The 21,518-nt window shown below is 38.7% G+C and overlaps 1 protein-coding gene across 4 annotated transcripts in view; it reads left to right on the top strand.

The window, feature by feature from the left end:
• Fmnl2 (formin like 2) overlaps nt 1-21,518 on the top strand; it is a 280,140-nt gene that overhangs the window by 223,271 nt on the left and 35,351 nt on the right. For all 4 annotated transcript variants that reach the window (XM_027938006.2, XM_027938008.2, XM_071619173.1 and 1 more), the window contains exon 10: nt 18,990-19,064. In XM_027938006.2, coding sequence (XP_027793807.1) covers nt 18,990-19,064 — 75 coding nt within the window. The remainder of the gene's footprint in view (nt 1-18,989; nt 19,065-21,518) is intronic.

Genomic DNA, 21,518 nt, shown 5'->3' with positions numbered 1-21,518 from the left:
ATCAGTATATTGAGTTGATGAAGTCTAGATCATTAACAGTCAACGTTGTGTTCCTTGAATTCTTTTCTTGTAAGAAAATTTAAATAAGGGGAATTAACACATCTGGTTTTGGTGTCGAAACATCTTCTTATGAAAATTTATGGTCCTGAAAGGAGGACCAGGGTGAGAACAAGAAACCATCTGTTTTTCTGTATTGGATAATTTAGCCATGTGGAAGGACGTACAACCATCTTCCCTAAGTGGTTTCTTTCTCTTCTTTCTTTTTTGCATGGTGTGTGTGTGTGTGTGTGTGTGTGTGTGTGTGTGTGTGTCTGTCCGTCTATCTAAAATGCAGAAGAGTGAGTGAAAGAGAGGGAGAGAGAGGGAATGGAGTCTACTCACTCTACTTCACTCAGGTATCTAGTTTTGAGTCTGATGCCTCCCATATTCAGCGAGGGGTTGCTTTTGGAAATACGTGTGGTTATTTTGGTATTTGAATTGGTTCAGGGTCCTGTTTGCCAGGAGCAGAAACATACTCTAACGGATAGGAAAAGGTAGATTAGAAGGATGTTGAGGAATGCACAGGAGACTAGGAGCCTAGAGAACGAGGATGGGAGAGTGGATGGGCGTTCCTAAACTGTGTTGAGACTGAGCCCCCATAAACATTGTTGACGGTTCTGATCATGCCTTTTCTTCTCTCCCCAGCAACAGGGACCACAGGTAGCAATCCATTGAGTCATTAAACTGCACCTTTTGGTGAAAGAAGTCAACCAGCACCCACTTCAGATTTATAAACACTATATTTAATCCAGTTTCTCATAGGAATGTTGAAGTCTTCGATCTAGATCATCTTCTCCTCAAATTTTTCGTATCTTGTTTCTTGATTATTTTTTTCCCTTACATTCTTTGATATATTTGAGAAATTGCCTTACTTTAAAAAGTATCCCCAAAAGTCTGGGCAAAAATGTTTATATTTGAAATCAAAGAGGAAAAGTACTGAGGCCCCATAGACTGCAGTGGAATAGCCTTCTGTGACATGAATGACAAAACCCTCTGAGGATTTGGAGCCACTAGCTCTCCCAGGCTGCTGGGAGGTACACCTGGAATTCATCAGGATTTCAGACTAATGATAACTGTGTTCTCATCTGCTTCCAGAATGCAGCATCTGGCTTGAGCAAAATAGCTTGAGTTTGTATTTTAAAGGCCCCACTGCCTCCCACTTCTGACCTTCTAGTATAGATACTTGGAGTCTTGTGAAATGAGTCTTTCAAGGCCACCACCTCTCTTGTACACAACCCTCTTGGCAGTAGCTGCTCTTTTTTTTTTCACTTGGTGCTAGAAGGCTTCCTAAGAAACCCAGTGTGGTTTAGCTCCTGGGTATCTGAAAACACTCATGCTACACATTATTTAGTTGACTTAAGAAGGTCTGTCAAGTTTTATTTACAGTGCTCCAAACTGGACAGGAAGAAGAGCAGACATTCTGGTATTCTTCCAGCACCCTTTTGAATTTAATCCCATCTAATCTGACCTCTTGGACATATGAGGACATAGGACTATGAATCCCAAAGTCATTGAAAAAAATCTAAAAGTGGTGAAATCTTAGATGTGGAAGGAAGAGTACTTACTGTTTGGTTCCATTAAATCTAAAGTCTCTGGGAGCTGTAGTCCTAGAGCATGTATGTATTTTTTTTAGGCCAGAATCAAATTGATTTAATTCACTAAGACACTTCTGGCTGGTCCGTCTTCCTAAGGACAGGAAACAAAGCCACAATTTTATGCGATAGTAATACTGCTAAGTATTTTTGTCTGTTTATTAACTGTTGCAGTTATTGTCTTGGATAATGAAGTACCCCAAATTTAGTCTTACTAGTCTGATGGATTCTGCAGGTCTGGAAGTCAGGTATGGCAGGGGTTGTCACTGCTCCGTTGTGTGGAGGATCTCTCAGGGAAGATATCATTGACTGGGGACAGGGATTTGTCGGGAGACTTCTTCACTCAGGTATCTAGTTTTGAGTCTGATGCCTCCCAGGCTGGGCTTGACTGGTGCTACCAACCAGAGTGCCTCCTTGAAGAACTACACATGGCCTGGGCTTCTCACAGCATTGCATCTGGCTTCTAGGAGAGGGTGCCCCAGGGAGGAGCATCTGGAGAGCAAGTGCTCAAAGGGACAGAAATCACACCATGTCCTCTGAGGTAGTCGTGTAAGTCATGCATTGTCACTTCTGCTGCATTCTGTTGCTTACCAGTGAAGCCCTGAGGCCAACTGAGGTAAAAGCCAACTGAGGTACAAGGGGAAGGCAATGGCTACATTTCTTTTTTCTTTTTTTTTTAATATTTATTTTTTAGTTTTTGGCGGACACAACATCTTTGTTTGTATGTGGTGCTGAGGATCGAACCCGGGCCGCACGCATGCCCGGCGAGCGCGCTACCGCTTGAGCCACATCCCCAGCCCCGAACATTTCTTGATCATTGGAGTATTGGGGTCACAGTGTAGAACATCACATGAGAGGGACAGATGTTGCTGTCTTTGGAAAATACAGTTCACCTCTGTAACTATACAAGAATCATGAATATATTTTCTATTTTTTTTTTTTTTTAACCTCTATTTTCTGTCTTCTTCTTTCAACCTGATACTTAGTTTCTGTTTGTGACTGAAAGTTTTATGAACATTCTGTTTGGAGGTAGAAAGTATGGTTAAACTTCTTTCAAGCAAATGTGCTTGAAGTGGGCAAATGACATTGTGAAGGCCTTGCTAAAGGAGAAAGGAGCCATTGATAGTACTTCCAAGTTCATTTCCTGGTAACGAACTAGCTACTTGTCATCAGTGTCTTTATCATCTAGTAAGGAAATGAACACTGGTATCTTGTTGATTACTAAGGGGTGAGTCATGCTAATTTACTGAAAGCCTTTTGAGTATTCTCTGAACCAGAAACATTGATAAACAATGGAAATAAAAAATAAACATAGGGGCTAGGGCATAGCTCAGTGGCAGAACACTTGCCTAGCATGTTTGAGGCACTGGGTTTGATCCTTAGCACCATATAAAAAAATAAACAAATAAAATAAAGGCATTCTGTCCATCTACAACTACAAAAAAAAAAAAAAAAAAAAAAATTAAAAAAACAAACCCATAGGCCTACTCTTAAAAGGAAGCCTCTCAGGCTAATTGAGGGATCAATCATTTTGGTAAATGCAAGGTGCTTTGCAAAGAGGAGGAAGAGCTAGCCAAGGCAAAGTAAAGGGAAGATGGCAGGTAGGGTAAGAACAAGGCAGATAAGGTATCCTGGAAAGTGTGCCTGAGCTGAGTTTAGGTTGAACAAGAATTAACCAGGTATTAATTTCTTATTGTTACTGTAACAAATGACCACAAACTTAAATTAAGGAATCCAAATTTATTATCTTATAAATTCCATAGATCAGAAGTATAAAAAGAGACAATAGGGTGGTAGCTTTCCAGGAGGGAGTCCATCTCCTTGCTCTTTTTAGCTTCACTTACATTCCTTGGTTTATGGCCCCTTCCTTCAATTTAAAAATAGGCAACATAGTATCTTGTGTTTGCTTCTGTTGCTACATCTGCTTAGTTTCTCTGACTCTGATCATAGCATGTAAAGAGAGTGAGGATGTCATTGGATACTAAGAAGATGGTGTTTTAAAACTTCAGGGACTTTAGTTTGTCCTGAATTTACACTCTTAAAAGGGGTAGGATATGAGAAAGGTTTGGATTGAATGTCAGGGGCAGATTATGAAAGGCCACATTGCTTATCCCAAAGTCTTTGTTACTACAAGCTCCAGGAATCAAGGAGCAGCAGAAGGATTGTATCCCGCAGTGATTGGCTGTTTAGACTCTATTTAGTATAGAAATTGTTCTTCTCTTTTGCTTCAAGTCAGTTGGAGTGGCTTAGCATGAGGTCATTTTGACACAGCAGGCTGAACTTGAGGTCTGAGATTCATTTCAGAAATTCTGCCATTCATATTTCTCATTCCTTGGGCTTCTTTCTCCATTGACAGTCATTTGCTTCCTCAATTGCTCACTCCATTCACTTTTTTTTCCTCTTTCATAATTGAGATTTTGTTGGTTGTATTGAGAATCTGTACACAGATATTACACTTTTTTACACAGTTCTTAATGTAGGTATTGAAAATCTAAGAAACCTATACTGTGATTCTTTTTCACCATTCCAGTGGCTTTCCAGCTTCCAATGTAGAGGCAAATTTTCCTTCACAGAATATCAAGTTCCAATATTTTCATATGCGGATCAACTTTTACCAAATTCACAATTTTCTACCATATATACCACCATATACACAAAGTTTGATCTTTAACAGGACTTTAATAAAATTATTAGGAAAACTGACTACTGGACTACCATGACCAAAGATGAGACAGAACCACACAATTCTGACAGGGCAGGGACTGAGGAGTCGTTTTTTCATTGACTTCTGGCATCTTTAGGATATTCCTTTTCCTGTCAGCCTGGAGGAAAACATTATGGTATTCGGAGGTTAATGGTACTCAACGGCATACCAGGGTGTCTTGTGACCTGGTGAGCAGTTGCAGAAATGCTTTGCTTCTTAGCTTGACTTTTGTTAGACCCATCTCTTCTCTCTAGAGGTCTAAGGACAATTTTATACAGCAGGGGGCCTCATTCTCCATTTTGAATGTAACAGCCACTTTAAAAAAAGGGGTGGGGAGGTGCTTCCTTGTTATTTTTATTTATATAAAAATACCACTTCTAATACCTATGCCCTTTGCCAACTGTAAAGCAGATGGCATAGGTTTGGTTTTGTTTTCCCTCCCTCCCTCCCTCCCTCCCTCCCTCCCTCCCTCCCTCCCTCCCTTCCTTCCTTCCTTCCTTCCTTCCTTCCTTCCTTCCTTCCTTCCATTTGGAAGATAACAAGGAGTACCCTGAGTAAAAACAATGCGATTCTGAGGGCTTCATTTTATGACCCCTCAGAATCTGGAACAGAGGTGAGCACTGGTCCCTAGACAAGGAGTGTTTACTTGGAGTGTTATAGTTGGTGTAAGGGGCATAAGGACAGTTGGAAGCACTGTGCTGTGAGTTGATTAGAAATTGGAGTCAGAACTACTATAGCTTGCCAGTGTCATCACCTCCTCTGGAAGATATTAGAATGGAAGTTTCAGTCCCTGGTCAGAATTTGGTTGCTATTCTAGCATTTATTTCTGCAGAGTAATATGAAAGGTCTTTTTTAGGATCACTGTGGTTTCTTCTTCCTGTTTGAAAGAGCTGCCTTCCTATTCACTTACTGTCTCACTCCACCCTGACTTGTAAGGAGACATTTAAAAAAAAAAAAAAAAAAGATGTGTCTTGGGATTTAAGTATTCCATATTTGTTCTAGCTGCCTTTTAAAGTAGCTTTATATTAAGTGAAAATAGAAATACTTGTTTTTAAGTGTCAAAGAATTCTGGATTATAGGTTATTTTAGCAATCATTAAATCCAGTGCTAAGCTCCAAACATATGGCTAGATTAATCATCTTATTAAATATGAATCTAGGTTCATTCTGTTCTTTAAAATAGTTCTGAAATGCTAGATGTATTAACTAGGAAGAAGAATAAGATAACTCACATATGTTTTATATGGCAAGTAAGCACAGTAAGCCCCACAAAGAAACAAAGGAAAGATTTGGAATGGCAGTGATACTACGATGCTATGATTTTTGTGTGTTTATTTCTGTTGCTTGAGAGATTTGAGAAGTAATAATTCCTTACATGGCTGGAATGCCCCTTTTATGCAGGGTTAGATGTTCTCCCTACTAATGTTTTACAAGGATAGTTATTTTCTTTTCTCAAGAGCTCAATTATCTTTTCTGTAACATTTCTCCAAAACTAAGGGTATTATTGATCATCATCACCTCCCCCCCCCAGAACTCCTGAACAAAATCAAAGTTTGTTGAAACTTTTAAGAAGCTGTTGACCCAATACATACATATTTCTTAGCATGGCAAAATAAAAGGCATCATTTTTATACCACAAAAATTTCTATTGCTTTGAGAAAGACAGACTTTAATAAGTAATTTGTTAAAGACCAAATGTATATTAAAGTCACAATAAAAGAACATTAATTACAAACTCTAAGAATCTACTTATATTTATATGTTTATTGCCAAATATAATTTAAACTTGTAAAACATGTACCTTTTTTATATATATGTAGAATCCACTGTTAATACATATGGGTTTTGTTTGGTTATTTTCTTTTTAAACTAGCAAACAATCATCTTCAGAGAGAAATCATGAGCAGATTCATGAATCTGTTACATTTTCTCCTGTGTTATAGACATTCATCAGTAAATTTAAGTCACTTATATATAAAAAGGAATATATATGTAGAAATAGTATGACTACTATTTTTATTTAGTAAATATTTAAATATATTATTTGCTTATTGCCAACAGGCTAGTGCATATTATTTTGTTAATACTCGGATATACTCTGAAGTAGGAATAAGAGAGAGGCTCAGACTAAGTGGGCCTACCAACATGCTCTAGTAAATAGAAGTTCTGGGATTTTTACCTAGATCCATTTAACTTTACATAACATATCATCACATTTCAAGCCCTTTCCACACATGTTCATATGTTTTCTCCAACTTTTCACTGAAACCCAAACCTAATGGGAATGGATATAGATTGGGTTATTTATTGGAGCACTTGAAATTAGCAGTAAAATTCAGGGCAGACTGGACTGTTAGAAGGGGCCTCAAATTGAAAGGTGTGGGTCTGGGTAGGGTCAAAAAAGGGAAGAGACCTGATCTGGTAGAGAGAATTCTGGGCACAAAAGGATTGGCCTGAAGTTTGCCTCAGAAGGCAACATAAGTGCCCAGCACGGTGGTGCACTCCTATAAACCCAGCAGCTTGGGAGGCTGAGGCAGGAGGATCATGAGTTCAAAGCCAGCCTTAGCAACTTAGGGAGGCCCTAAGCAAACTCCGCGAGACCCTGTCTCTAAATAAAATCAAAAAAGAGGTGGGGATGTGGCTCAGTGGTTAAATGCCCCCAAGTTCAATCCCTGGCACCAGAAGAAAAATACCTGGAGTCCTGTGTTACAGAACAGAGCATGACATGATTAAGGTCACAGGAAAGTCATAGAAAGATTTGAAGTCTGTGATTAAAAAATCTCAATTTGAGGCCTGTTGCCGTGGCACATGCCAATAATCCCCACAGCTTGGAATGCTGAGGCAGGAGGTTCACAAGTTCAAAGCCAGCCTCGGCAATTTAGTGAGGCCTTGAGCAACTCAGACCTTGTCTCAAGATAAAATAAAAAGTGTTGGGGATGCTGCTTGGTGGTTAAGCACCCCTAGGTTCAATCTCAGAAAAGAAAAAAAAATTCTCAATTTGAGAGCCTGGCATGGTGACATGACACATACATGTTGGGAGACTGAGGCAGGAGGATGGGAAGTCCCCAGTCAGCCTTAACAGCTTAGCAAGGCCCTGAGCAACTTTGTGAGTCTCTGTCTAAGATAAAAAATAAATAAAAAGGGCTGGGGATGTGGCTTAGTGGTTAAGCCCCCAACTTCAATTGCATAACAACAACAACAACAAAATCTCAACTTGAAGATAGGTAAAAGTAGAAGGGGGAAAGAAATGTACACTCAGTATTTTATAGTTTATGAAATGTTTATATATATATATATATATATATATATATATATATATATATATAATGTTTTATGATATTCTGATTGAGTTTGAAAATCTGATAAAGATTTTTATATAATTCAGATAAATCTTTGTAAGGATTGTGGTTCCGCATAAAATTCCTTTGAGGGGAGAGATGCTGGAGTTCAAAGATAGGTGGTTCAGTTGTCAAATTGGGCAAATTTGGACCAAGCTCATGCCCATGACAAAGGATATGAAGATAGGAATTTGAAGAAGAGTCCACAGGAAATAGGATGATCCACTGAATAGGGGGATGGACATACATATAAGGAGAATCTATTCAAATATTATATATTAGGTTAAGAAGAAAGTAGCCCAACCATGATAGATAAATAGTCTGGGAAGTACTTTTTTTTTTTTAAGAAAATAAAATTTGTTTTTTATTAAATTTGATTGCTTATAACTGGTAAAATGCCCAAGGTCAAATTCTTAGTTGTGCACTGAAGATAAGTGAGAGAACAGGCTTAATTGGAGGTGATTGAGGGGTGAGTGCATAATCCAGATAGAAGAGGATTGTAACCAAAGAAGTGAACTCTTCCCCAGGGACTCTATTCTAGAAAGAGAACAGTAACCAGACAAAGCTAGAAGGGGCTGCAGAGATGCTTGGAAGAGACCTGTATGCACAAAGGGATGGTCAAGAAGTTGAGGCATACCGGGTCTGGCATCTTGTGGTGCACATTCTGGCTTTAGGTGAGAAGTTCGTCAAATGGTTCTTAACATCCCTTCCAATTCCAGAATTTTATAAGTCTATTTAATATTGTCTCTATAAATGCCTGTGTGCATAACAGCTGTGTGTATGTATTCATATAGTTCCATCTAAGAGAAATTAAGTGCTTCTTTGACTGCAGATGACAATAAAAATGGCTGATGTCTTCATTTACAAACAAGAACAAAAACTCACATGACCAAGGCCAGATGGCAATAGTAACAAGATTTTAGATTGCTGTTATTTTAGAAAGTTTATTAATAAGCTTTCTGTTACTATAGCAAAATAACTGAGTCAGTTAACTTACAAAGAGAAAAGATTTACTTTTGCTCATGGTTCTGGAAATTCTAGTCCAAGATCAGATGACCCCTTTACTTGGGACTCTGGTGAGGACAGCACATCATAGTAGGAATGTACAGTGGAGCAAACTGTTTACATCACGGGCCAGGAAGAAAAGACAAAGAAAGGAATGGGGCAGAGTCCCACAATCCCCTTCAAGGGCAAGCTCCAATGAACTAAGGACTTCCCTCCCACTAGGACCCACTTCCTAATGTTCCATAGTACCACCTTGCATAGTGCCACCCTGGGGACCAAGTCTTTAACACATGGGCCTTTGGAGGCACATTCAACATCTGAAGTATAGCAGCCTGTATCATTGACATTAGTTCCAAGTTCCCTTTTGACCCCCTTCAAGGTGGTTTTATCAGTCTCTGGGAAAAAAAAAAAAAAAATATATATATATATATATATAAAACCTGTAGCATGTCTAACAACTTCATTGCTTCCCTAGCCAGAAAAGTGTGCTGGTCATGCTGTTGGTATTTGCCATTAGTGAGGGTCTGCCTCTGGAAGCATTCCTGGTTTGTGTAGTTTTTCAAAGACTCAGTTTTTGAGTCATTATTTAAGCTTTTCTTTCTCAGTTCCCTGTCACATCGTGAACTCTTTTCTGCACACTGTAGTTCAATGTTCATCCTTTATTCCTTTACCACAGTAGTGCTTGTGGCTCCTGCCCAACTCTTTCATTTTGTATATCACTGTGCCAAGGATATATGGTCATACTTAGTTTTCATTCATAATTGAAACACACTCAGTAGAAGAAAATGGCCCAGTGGTTCCTGATTATGGTCCAACAATCACTGTCAGGCCCCTTCATCATGCAGTCGCGCTCTGACAGAATTTCCCCCTTAGCTCTGCGTCACTGGAGGGTGGAAATGGCCAATCATGGTAACATGAGCTATAGGCTTTGCTTTGTTTTTGGCAGTTTGGTTTTGACTGTGGGATATGAGGGCTCCTTTTCCACCAATAAACATACCAGCAACACATGTGGTATCCCAGATTTACTGGTACACCACCAAGAAAAACACTGAATTTTCCATTTTGAAGTAGTTTCCAGGAATAGGTGTAAAACTAGTAAGTAGTGTTTTCTATGTGGTAGGTGTCAAGGACATGTTTAGTGTGTGGGTAAAAGATAATACTCCTCTTGTTCCTCACATATTTGTTCTTGATTGATATCAGAGCATGTCAGGTATCCCAGGACAAGTCTGTTTACTTGTGGATTCATTGAGTCCCATTCCCTGAACTTTGGAGAATGCTTGTACTAAATTTCTCTCCCAGGTCGGGGAGAACTGTTTCTGTGCTTCTCTCATTCTTGCCTGGATTCTAACATTCTCTTGGCTTTGGGAGAGGATGTCTAGTCCTGCAATGAGTCCACATTGTGACCATGTGACAAGTGTGGGCAACTCCCAAATATAACCAGAGAACTTTTAGGATTGCTGTTGTCCAACCTGGTGAAGTTTAGGGATTGTACTTGGTTTTGTTAAACAAAAGAACTGAAGGGAAGTCTTCCCCCCCACACCCCTGTACTTTGTAAAGTGGTGGAAGCCCCTTTCTGTATAGGGAAGTCCACCTGTCTGTGTGATGTGCCTTGATCTTTATGAAGAGATGACAGGTTTAGGAGTTCTTTATATGGTATGGTTGATTCTTGAATTATTTTGCTATTAGATATCCATTTATTTGCTTTTGTTTTAGGAATTCATCATCTTTGTAGAAATAAAGAGGCTATGTTCCAATCTAGTAGTAGTGAAGCTTTTGGGCTCTGAGATTTGCCCCCCATTCCTCACTTTTGCTTTGTAGTATGGGTGTTATGATTTTTAATTTTTTTTCCATAGGTAACTTTTTGCCTGGGGCAGTTTAAATATTGAACCCAGGGCCTTCTAGTTGGTTAAGTGCAAATTCCTCCCAATTGAGACCCAGAATAGGTTTTAGGGTGAGTTTGGAGAAGATACGAGAGAAAGGAGATGTGAAGTGAGAGATAGAAGCAAGTGGTAGACAAACTTAAGGCATTTGCCTGTAGTTTTCCTGAGGTCTTTGATCTGTCACATAATGAGTTATTGTCTTCATGGGTTTTGAATTCATGATTCACCATTTTTTATTTAACCCATGAAGTCCCAAGTTTTCAATTCTGTGAATATTTCAATAAAATTTACAGGAATACACTAAAATGGGTTGGAAATCACAATCTAGAACTTATATATTACTATATTAATATCATTATAATTATATTGCAGTATAGTTACATTCTTATGCATGTAATTATTTGTTGTGTAGATGATGGGACAAATGGGTTAACTTGATTTGTTGGAATGCAGCCCGGTGGAGAGCATGATCTGACAGCTGCCTCCCAAATGGGTCCCAAGGTCCGTGATGAAAGTGCTGTAGGCTTTAAACAGCTGCAACCAATGCCATTGCTGTGGTTTAGAGGCCATGTGATAACCACTAAAGATGTGTCATTGTGCCTCCTTACTTGACCTAATTGGATATGCTTACAGGATGAAGCGATAAACATAAATGAATGAAAGTAAAGGATTTAACAAAAAAATAAATCAAAAGAAGTAAAATATAGCTCACAAATGTAACAACAATAACAACAACAACAACAACAAAAGGCAGTGTTAGGCTGCCTTACACTTTTGAAGGTTCTGGCTGGTGAGTCACCCTAGAGATGGCAGAAGGCCTGCATCTTCAGGTAGCTATTTAAATATTAGTCTTTCTTGAAGAACTGGAAGTATTTTGGTCTTCTGGTAAAAATAGAAGAGTATTAAGGTTCTCCAGAGAAAGAGGAGCAATAGGACATCAATAGGTATAGCAATGGATTTAAAAGGAGACTTATGGAAATTAGTACACCTAATTATGGAAACTGAGAAGTCCTATAATACACTATCTGCAGTCTGCAGGCCCAGGAAAGACGGGGGTATAATTCAACCCAAGTCTGAAGACCTGAGAAACAGGGGCGCCAGTGCTGTAAATCTTGGAGTCTGAAGGACCAAGAGGAAGCAGAGAAAGATGCATGTCCCAGCTTAAGGAGAAAGATAATCCACTTTTCCTCCAGATTCTCATGGTACCCAATGGATTGAATTAGCCCACAGCATTGGTGAGGGCAGATTTCTTTACTCAGTCTACTCATTCAAATGCTCGTCTTTTATGAAACATCCTCACAGGCATGGCCAGAGACATTATCTTACCAATTGTCTGGGCATTCCTTAGCTCAGGCAAGTTGACACAAAATTAATGGTCCCAGGTAGCCTTGAAACAATCTCTGTATATCCTTTCTAATGACCAGGGGATGTGAATCTTGCTAGAGAGATTCAAGTTGGACGTTAGGACTATTTCCAAAAAGAAATCATTTATAAAATGTTGTGGATCCTTATGCTCTAGAATTTAATGAAGGTCATCTTTGGTTAGGGAAGTGGTAAAAGATACATTTCTTATTTAAACTGTGGTATGTTAACGCATGGTCCTTTGGGGATTTACTATCCATTTGCTTCTGTGTCAGGATTCTTTATTCAGTACAGCAAGATACATGCATAGAAAGTAAGATAATCATCTGGATGCTTTGTGTGCCTGCTGCCAAACATCTGGATGTTTGGAACCATCTGGAAAAATGACTGAAGTTTTCACAGGGGTTTTTAGCATTATTCAGATGAAACCTTCGGCTCATAATCAGAAGCGCCCCTGGCTAAGTTGGATATAAATGTTATATTAATTTATAAAGAGAGAGGGTTGATTAGATTGCAGAATATATTCAGTTGCTTAGTTTTCATTCCCCCCCCCCCCACCCCACACTGGAATGAAATAAAGTTGTTTAGTTTTAGAGCATTTTAGTTAGATCAACATTTCCGCCTTTTAATCCCAAAGAGACTTGAGAGCCAGCAGCAGGTCCAGTGGTCTGCTTCTGTCACGGCAGCCATTAGGTGTCTGTGTATGATGTAAAAGACCCCAATAACCATAGAATGTCCCAGAAAAGTAGTTTTGTCAGGCCATTATGGCATCAGTAATCCTCAGACTGCAGGTGCTTGCAACTGAAGGTAAAAGATGCTTTTCACCTAGGACTAATGATGCAATAATTGTTTACTTCATGAGGCCCTGAGAAGAAAATGGAACTTTTGTTCTCAGGCAGGCCCCGAGAAGGGTAGTCTAATCAGTCATAACAGTGTGTGCCTCTAAAAGTGTGCCTTTCTGTAGGGAGCCCCTTGGCTCACAGGGCCCTATTGTGAAGAGAGAAAAAGAAAGTATTGAGGCAGGCGCCAGGCAACAGCGTAAGAAGGAAACACTTAAGCAAGGGGCCTTTAATTTTTATATAACTAACCCCGAAGCATTTATTGCCCCCTCCTTAAAGTCGGGCCTTACTCTTCCTGCAGACTTGGCTTTCCCTGGGAGCTGTTGCTGGGGAAGCCAGAGACACAGCCACTGACCTTGAAGGACACAGGGGTGGCTGAAGGAGTCTGTTAATTTCAACATCTGGTTGGCAAGATAATACTCTTTATTATAGAGCTTTTGTATAGCCATCTTCTCTCTGCTCTGAGCCTTTAGGGAAATCATCCACTAACCTCTGCCCACCCCAGAGACACTTTTAACCACAGTCTCCTTTGCATCCAGGGCCCTGGGTCTATCCAAATGCATTGGGATACTGTTCTGAAATGCATTTCACAGATGTTGGAGAACATACTTGAGTTGTTTTTTTGGCAGGAGTTGTACTTTTCCTTCAGTTCTTGTTTAAGTGAAAATGTATCTTTCTTTTTGAGGGAGAGGCCCATTTCATCTGGGCAGTGCAGGATTTATCAGCTTTGCAAGCAGGCTTGAACCAGCCAAGCTGAGATAGCAGTGGTTCGGCCCTTATAGCCTGGTACTGATGGTCTGCACAACCCAGTGCATCCCAGTGCATCCCTCTGAATTTGTGTTGTATGGAATTTCCATGGTGGTCAGTTGGGGAATATCATGTTATATTGGTATGCTAGATTAGAATGTTAGAGCTTCAAAATATTGAATGAGATTAAAAAAAAAAAATCCTCTCACTCAAGAAATCTTACCAGGCAACTCAGTAGAATTAGTCAAATGTAGCTAGGTGGGAGGGGATGTCTCAAGAATCTTTCTTATTGGGGATTTCCCCTCCTGGCTATGCCTTTGACCTTTGGAGTCCATTGAAGCTCTGTAATCTTTACAGCTTCTTCACCCTTAATTCCTCTGTGACACTTATGGCTTCTTAAAGCATAGGTGGAAAATTGGCAATATAATCTTAGATTCTCAAGGTAATGAATGTGGGTGGAGCCTGGTGTGGTGCTATACTCATATAATCCAGCTACTTGGGAGGCTGAAGCAGGAGGGTTTTAATTTTGAGGCCAGTGGGCAACTTAGAATTACCATGTCTCAGCCTATATGAAAATGAAGTCCAGAGATGTTCACAGAGTGGTCCAAGTTAACAGCAGAAGAGTCGCAGAACTTTGACTTGAAATCTGAGTTTTATGATCCCATATAATATGCCACATAGTCCCAATCTGCTGTCCTCACCCTTCACACCAGTAGCGTTAGAGCTTAAAGGGGCAGTTGTTCTGGGGATGGGAAGGACCGGAGCCTACACATTTCCATTCTACACAGTGTTACTCCAGGTTGGTCAATTTATTCACAAGAAACTGGTACATAAATGATTTGCAATGAAGCTGCCTCTTAGTTTACAGTTGCACACATGCTTTTCCAGTGCATGGACTTTTATTTGCCTGCTGGTTTACTGAAGTTCTGGTAGGCCTACCTGTTACTAATGGAATGTGTTACTATTGGAAAATGTGTTACTAAATGTGTTACTATTGGAACACTAAGTTCTGAAAGAGGTGTGCAATCCAAAAAAGGGGCTCCTTTCTAGTCTGCTTGGCTCTGCTGGGTGTCACTGTAGCTCTTAAACTAGCTCTCCACCCCACCTACTCCAGTGGCTCTTGTTATGGGCATAGGAAATTGATGGTAGAGCTGATAGGGTCATGAGAGATACAGAGAATTTAAAAGTCAAGAATGACAAATTTCAGCTGTAGAAATCTGACAATTTTATTTTAGTTTTCTCCTCCTATATTGTTGAGCCTTTGTTCGCAGATGGAAGCTACATGTAGTAATACGTAAAGTGCAGTAAAGTATGTGCAAATGTGCTCCTGGCTTCATTTTGATTTCATTTTGATGAAGCCCTTGAGAATATTCTCATGAAGGCCCATGTGTAGATTCTGAAAATGAGTGTCTTCATTCCCACCAATTTTCTAAAACAAGGCCAGTTCAAAGGAGAGAATGGGTATGTTCGTTCAACCATGATGGTTCCATTTTAACCAAGCATGTGGGGTGGTCCAGATGTGAGCAGTATGAATGAAGACAACTTTCCTTTGATGTGGGACACAACTTTTACCAACTTCCCCAAACATATCTTCCCATTTCCTGTGGGGTTGTATTCTACACTTGTTTAATGATTGTTAGAGCCATAGAAACAAATGTGAATCTGGTTTGCATGCTTCCTTTCCTTAGAAATGAAGGGGGCCTCTGAAACCCAGATTGTTCCTAGGGAGCAATGTCAGAAAATAGGACTGACCATTATCTGAGAATAGAAATGAAGCAGTGTTAGTTATCCTTTGCATAGAGAGGCTTGGTGGATCTGATAGGAGGGGTCGTTCTGGTTTGTACATTGAGAGAGGAGAGTAGTCACTCAGATTCTTCCAAGGATTCTTATCTTGGCAATCTGTCCTTTTGTGTATTTGAATTATTTTTCACTAAGTTTATAGTAACTATAAAGAGAAATATAAATCTCTTCCTTTTGAAGATGAAAACTATTTCTCTGTTTCATGACACACATGTTCTCAGCATGAATTTGTCTGTTGACAGAATGAGGGATTTGTAAAGAAATACATGGAGTGGGAACTCTTCTTAATGTCTATTTCAGTCCTGCCTACCAAGCCAATATCATTTTGGAAATATTTACCCATCATGAAATTAATCTGGTGTTGCTTATACTTGATTTGACGTCATCTCTTTTTATTAACTGGCTATGTGTAGTTTGTTTTGTTACTGCCCACGTGCACTTTCCCCTGTTATTTAAAATTTATTTACTCTAATACCTTGGATGCAATCCTTGATTATTTATGAGTTATCCTGTTAGTAATTATACCTGTTCAGGGTCAGTATACTAATTCCTGTCCTGCCTACTCCTGTGGGTCCTTCCTATTACAACTGTCCTTCTTTGCAGCTTTAACCTCCAACACAGATGGAGGTGAGGGGCTATGAGGGCAGAAATGGGACCAGGTGGCTGCATAGTGCTGCACTCCTGTGATACCCAGATGTAGCAGTGTGTGTTTCTTTTGTGTTGATCAGTTGGAAATTGAATAAACTGGAAAGGGAATTATCTAGCTATTTTTCAACTGGTCTTATAGTTGGTAGTCAAAATGGCTGAGTCAGTCTAATATTGTATAAGTCACTAGTTCCTAAATGTTTGTCCAGAAACCATGATTTCTTTTTAAAAGCCTGAGTTCCTAATCCCATCTGTGCAGATTCTCATTCAATACCTCTCAGCTTGGACCCCTGGAGTCTGCTGTATTTAGAAATTTGTGGAAAATTCTGGTGCACATATGTCAAGTATTATGTGTGTGATGCAAGGGTTGTGATTTTTAAATTTACTTTTTTTTTTTTTTTCCTGGTCTCTTAAATAATTCTGGAAGGGTATAACTATCCTCTTTAATGGACTATGTTGATCTGAGCATTCTGGGCTATGTGGGAGTGGGATCATTAAGTGGGCATTGGAGACTGATTCTCGTCTTGGTTTTGCCACTCTGTTGACCATCCATCAGGTTAGGGATATTTAATCTGTCTGAGACTTAGTTTTATTCATAAAACAAAGGCATCAGATTATTCAAGACACTTTTCAGCTTCCTAACATTCTTTGATTTGAAGGGCTTTGCTCTACTAGCAATTATGTCTGTTGTCATTGTTCACTGGGTGGCTCTTACCTTTTCTAAAGGAGTGAATGCCTGCCTATTTGCTCAACAGAACATTAATCATGGTCTACTTCTTAGAAGAGCTGGTGTCTGTCCCCAGATCCAAGAGGGCCTTTCTTCCTTTTCTTTTTCTTGCCATTATCATCTTGAAGCCAGTCATTCTCCTCAAGTTCTTATGTTGGGGAGTGTGCTAAAATAAAGTTGCGGTTGTGATTCTGACCCTTTCTCTGCCAACCCTTGGCAATTTTCAACCACTGGACCCTCTTTGCAGGTGAGGATGCTTGTCCTTTTGGATATAGATGTAACTGATGTCAGAATAGAGAGCAGGGCCTAGAGTGCTTCACTATATTCAATAAAATGTTTTGTTTCCAGGAATTTGCCACATATTTGCTTGAGGGTTTGGCTGAGTGCAGGGGCAGAACATGATGTCCCCTTAGGTTTCTGGTCCTTGGCCTTCATGGAGCATCAAAACAAGTAATAGTGTTTTTAAATCGTGCATGTCCATGTCACCCTACCCCCACTCAAAACTATTGAATCAGACTCTTCAGAGTGGAACTGGACAAGCAGATTTTTTCAAAGGCTGTCAATTCTCCCTTCCAAACCAACTCTTCTTCCTCCTGTCTGGGCTCATGTAATGTTCCTCTGCCTCTTGAAACTATTTTTAATTAAGGCAGATATAAATAAATGGAGAGTCATCAACAGAATTTTGTAAAACTGTGGTCTTATTCTGTTGGAAGAATTTGGTCTTTAAGACTAGAAGACCCTCACAGGTTAGAGGCTGTTTCCTTCTCATTCCCAGGGTTGGGTTTAGGCCTAGGAACTATCATTACAGATGTACTTAAAAAAAATTTTTTTAAGTACATCTGTAGTGGACAGAATGCCTTTATTTATTTTATTTTATTTTATTTTTATGTGGTACTGAGGATCAAACCCAGTGCCTCACACATGCTAGGCAAGTGCTCCACCACTGAGCTATAGCCCCAGCCCTACAGATGTACTTTTGACACCTATCTATAGTGGTTCAATGGTTCTCTCTTTACTCTAAAACATGATAGAGATTAGTAGTAAATAAGTCACCTTTTTGTGAAGTATTAACACAATTACTTGTTTATCTTCTGTTCAGGGCAATTCACAAATAATTGAGTACTTACAATGTGCTAAGCATTGATCTGAATATTGAAGATATAGTAGTAAATAAAACAGACAAAAGTCCTGCCTTCATGGAACTTTCTCTTCATCAGTACATATGTATATTCACATGGAATTTAACATGACTGAATTAAATGACTGCATTGTAGCATTATGAAATACTATTTTAGAATAATTCCTCAGGACTAGCCTTGCTGGCTATATCTAAGATCATAAATGGAATCAAAATTTAGAGCTTAGCTTGTGAAATCTACATTTAATTTGCAAAATGCTAACTTGGGGACTGTGTTCTACTAATTCAGCATGTGGTTCATAGTTCAGGTAAATATTTTTTTGGCGGTAGAATGTATAAAGCAGTAGGTGTAGAACTTTGCTACTTAAAAGGTAGCCAAGGACAGTGACAGAATTGCAATTCATCTTTTTATTTTGGGACTAGTATTTAATAAAGTCTTCCTTTGACATTGTGTTTTAGCTTGATGTATTTAAATATTTATTTCCATGTATGTGAAAATACCTTGGAGCCCTGGGGTTCCCACTATTTTATCTGTTTATTTCACATGTTCAATGAAAGCATTAATTTGAGCTAAATGCTTATGTTTCAGGCCTTGGGGCTGAATTACTACTTCACGAATTTCCACAAATTTCTATATTCACCTTATGTGGGTTAATATAGCTTTCCAAATTGTCTGCTTTACTCTTGTGTTGTGATTTATGCACTAAAATTATTTGATACAGTTAGACATGAAAATTTTGAGTTGCTTTCAAGGAATTTAAAAATTATTTGAATCTTTTAGTATGTCTGCCTTAAAAGTAATTTGGTAAAAGGAAAGCTATTGTGATTCATACACACATACACACACACTTTTTTTTTGCCATGAGTTATGATCTTGGATTCTCAGTGCATTTTAAAATATTGTTGGGTGTGCAAACACAACAATGAGTTAAGAGCACATTTGATATTAATTTTAAAATATCAAGAGAATATGTAAAAGAAATCAAGGATCAGCTTTTAGTCCTATTTCCGGTGGCTATTTGTGAATTAACTAACTTCAGAGAGAAACAGTGTGAGAGAGGAAGAGGAAAAACAAAGATATTCTGGAAGTAATTATTAATGCTGAAATTTCCATATCTAATTTTGGAATGCTTGTGTTTGGAATGTGACATGGCAACAAAAATGTATGTTTCAGGTTTGTGGAGAAAAACAGCGCTTCGAGAAGTTGATGGAACATTTCAGGAATGAAGACAATAACATAGATTTTATGGTGAGTTATTTAATACTACGTTCAATAAAGCAAACTCAATTTCAGCACTTTTTCCCTAAGTATATTCATACATATACATACACATGTGTTATACAGGACAGACAGAAAATTGAGTTTAATATGCTATAGATCCTTTCTAGAATGTTTCTCTTCATCTGTATTTTCTCTTTGTGGTATTTGTTTACAGTTTTATTCATTTCAAACACATTCAGTAAACACCAAGAGTGCTGATTATGTATGGTAAATAAAGGGGGAAGCCACACAACTGGGGAAAAGGAAATCGAGACCTGGTTCAAATGCTTACAATTGCCAACTTGAACTACCAATGGTACTACATAATATTTGTAGGGTGTAAGGAATCTTGATGTTTTTGACTCTTGCAGACTCCAGTCAGTTGCCCTTCTCCAGACTGTATTCTCAAAAACTATGCACTTTGCTTTGTAGAATTGACTCTTCAGCAGTGATTTCCCCCTCCTTCAATCTCTTTCCTCCTTTAGTAACTCTGTGATGGCATAATCATACTGTACATCTTCTTAGCAGGCTAAATCACATGCAGGACATTTGGTTTCATAGCAGTGCTATTGTTCTCAGGTGAGCACAGCAAAATGCATTTAAGCACTTCTGAATCCATATGCCCAAATCTTATTTCTGGACTGAGATGGGATTTACCATAGAGAATTTCCTGACACATTATACACCTCTGTAGCCTTTGACCCAATCCACTTGCTCTAGCGATCTTCTGGACCCAGGAGATCCTTAACTGAGTTTAACCTAACCTGGAGCAATTATCCCAAACAGTTCTTACATTGCAAAGCCTATACTTAGGATGTCATGTAAAGTTTTATTTTGAATTGCTTTAGTGACTATAAAGTGTAAAACAGAGCTTTTCAGATTTCTAACCCTTTTATGTGAATTTTCTTTTTTCTGGGACCTCAAATTTTATATGCATCCCTAGCCTTCATCTCCTTCCAAAATCAGTGAGAAAGATGAAATCTTTTATAGAGAAACTGTTCTTTTCCATAAAGCATGTTATTTGCTTTTGGAAAATGAAAAAACATGTATGTGAAACAATGCATACTTTTATATTCTTGTTAGGATTTTCTGGAGAAGTTCAGGCGAATGCTGGCACTGGTAATGAATATGTAAAGAGGTCTAGCCTTGGTTTACATTACCAGCTTCTTTTCTGTTCCTTGTAAGGAGGAACATTCTTGTTTGATTAGAGCTGAGGTTGCAAACTGGAGGCCCCAGACTGAAACCATGCTACAGGCTTGGTGAACATAATGTTAGATTTTGATTTTTTATTTTTATTAAAAATGTCTGATAACATTAGGCCCCCATTTCTGTAAAGATATTATCTCCAATTTGTCACAATCTTCACTGTCCATTATTGTATTACATATGACCCATCTTACTTATTTATGATAACTGCTAACCCTGTCATTTGAGTTTGCTGAAATTATAAGCCCATTAAAACATCTATACCTAGCTACATCAATGTTTATAGTAGCTCAATTCTAAAAACTTAGAGAGTTTATATATCTTCCAAAGATGTCCAGTATATAACATTCCAGCCTAGGTGACCTTCAACAGATGAATGGATAGAGAAAATGTGGCATATATACCCAATGGAATACTTTTTTCTTATTCATAAAGAAGAATGAAATTATGATATTTGCTCATAAATGGATGGAACTAGAGACTATTATGCTAAGTGAAATAAGCCAGTACCCCAAAACCACAGGCCACATGCTCTCCCTGTTATGAGGATGGTAGCACACAGTAAAGAGACTGGGAGAATAGAAGTTCATTGGATTAGACAAAGGGGAATAAAAGGAAGGGACAGTGGATGGGAATAGGAAAGACAATAGAATCAGACATAACTTCCTATGTTCATATATGAATATACAAGCAGTGTAACTTCACATCATGTACAACCACAAGAATGGGAAGTTATACTCCATGTACGTATAATATGTCAAAATACACTCTTTTGTCAACTATAACAACAACAACAATAAAACACATATACCGTTGTATTACAGATTGGAGCCAGTTCCTGTCAGTTCACTTACTCATATGCACACATGCAAGGTACCTTCTTGACAGGCTGCAAGAATTCAACTCCTGGGCATTGCTGGGCACTGGTGCATACCTGTAATCCCAGTGACTTGGGAGTCTGAAGCAGGAGGATCACAAGTTCAAGGCCAGCCTCAGCAATTTAGCAGGATCGTGTCGCGCAAAAAAAAAAAAAAAAAAGTAATAATAGTAAAAAGAACTGGGGATGTTGCTCAGTGGTTAATGTCCCTGGGTTCCAATTCTTACTATAAAAACAAACAAAGAAAATTCCCCCAAACAAACCCCAAGTACTATTATTGCTGGATTCTATGTCATATAAAAATAGTTGTCTTTTAGGTTTATTATAAAGTCAGCAGATCATTTAGATCTATGTTTCAG

The sequence above is a fragment of the Marmota flaviventris genome, chromosome 11 (assembly GCF_047511675.1).
Source record: "Marmota flaviventris isolate mMarFla1 chromosome 11, mMarFla1.hap1, whole genome shotgun sequence".
Lineage (NCBI taxonomy): Eukaryota > Metazoa > Chordata > Mammalia > Rodentia > Sciuridae > Marmota > Marmota flaviventris.
The sequence above is the reverse complement of the archived record's forward strand: the minus strand, read 5'-3'. Positions and strand labels throughout refer to the sequence as shown.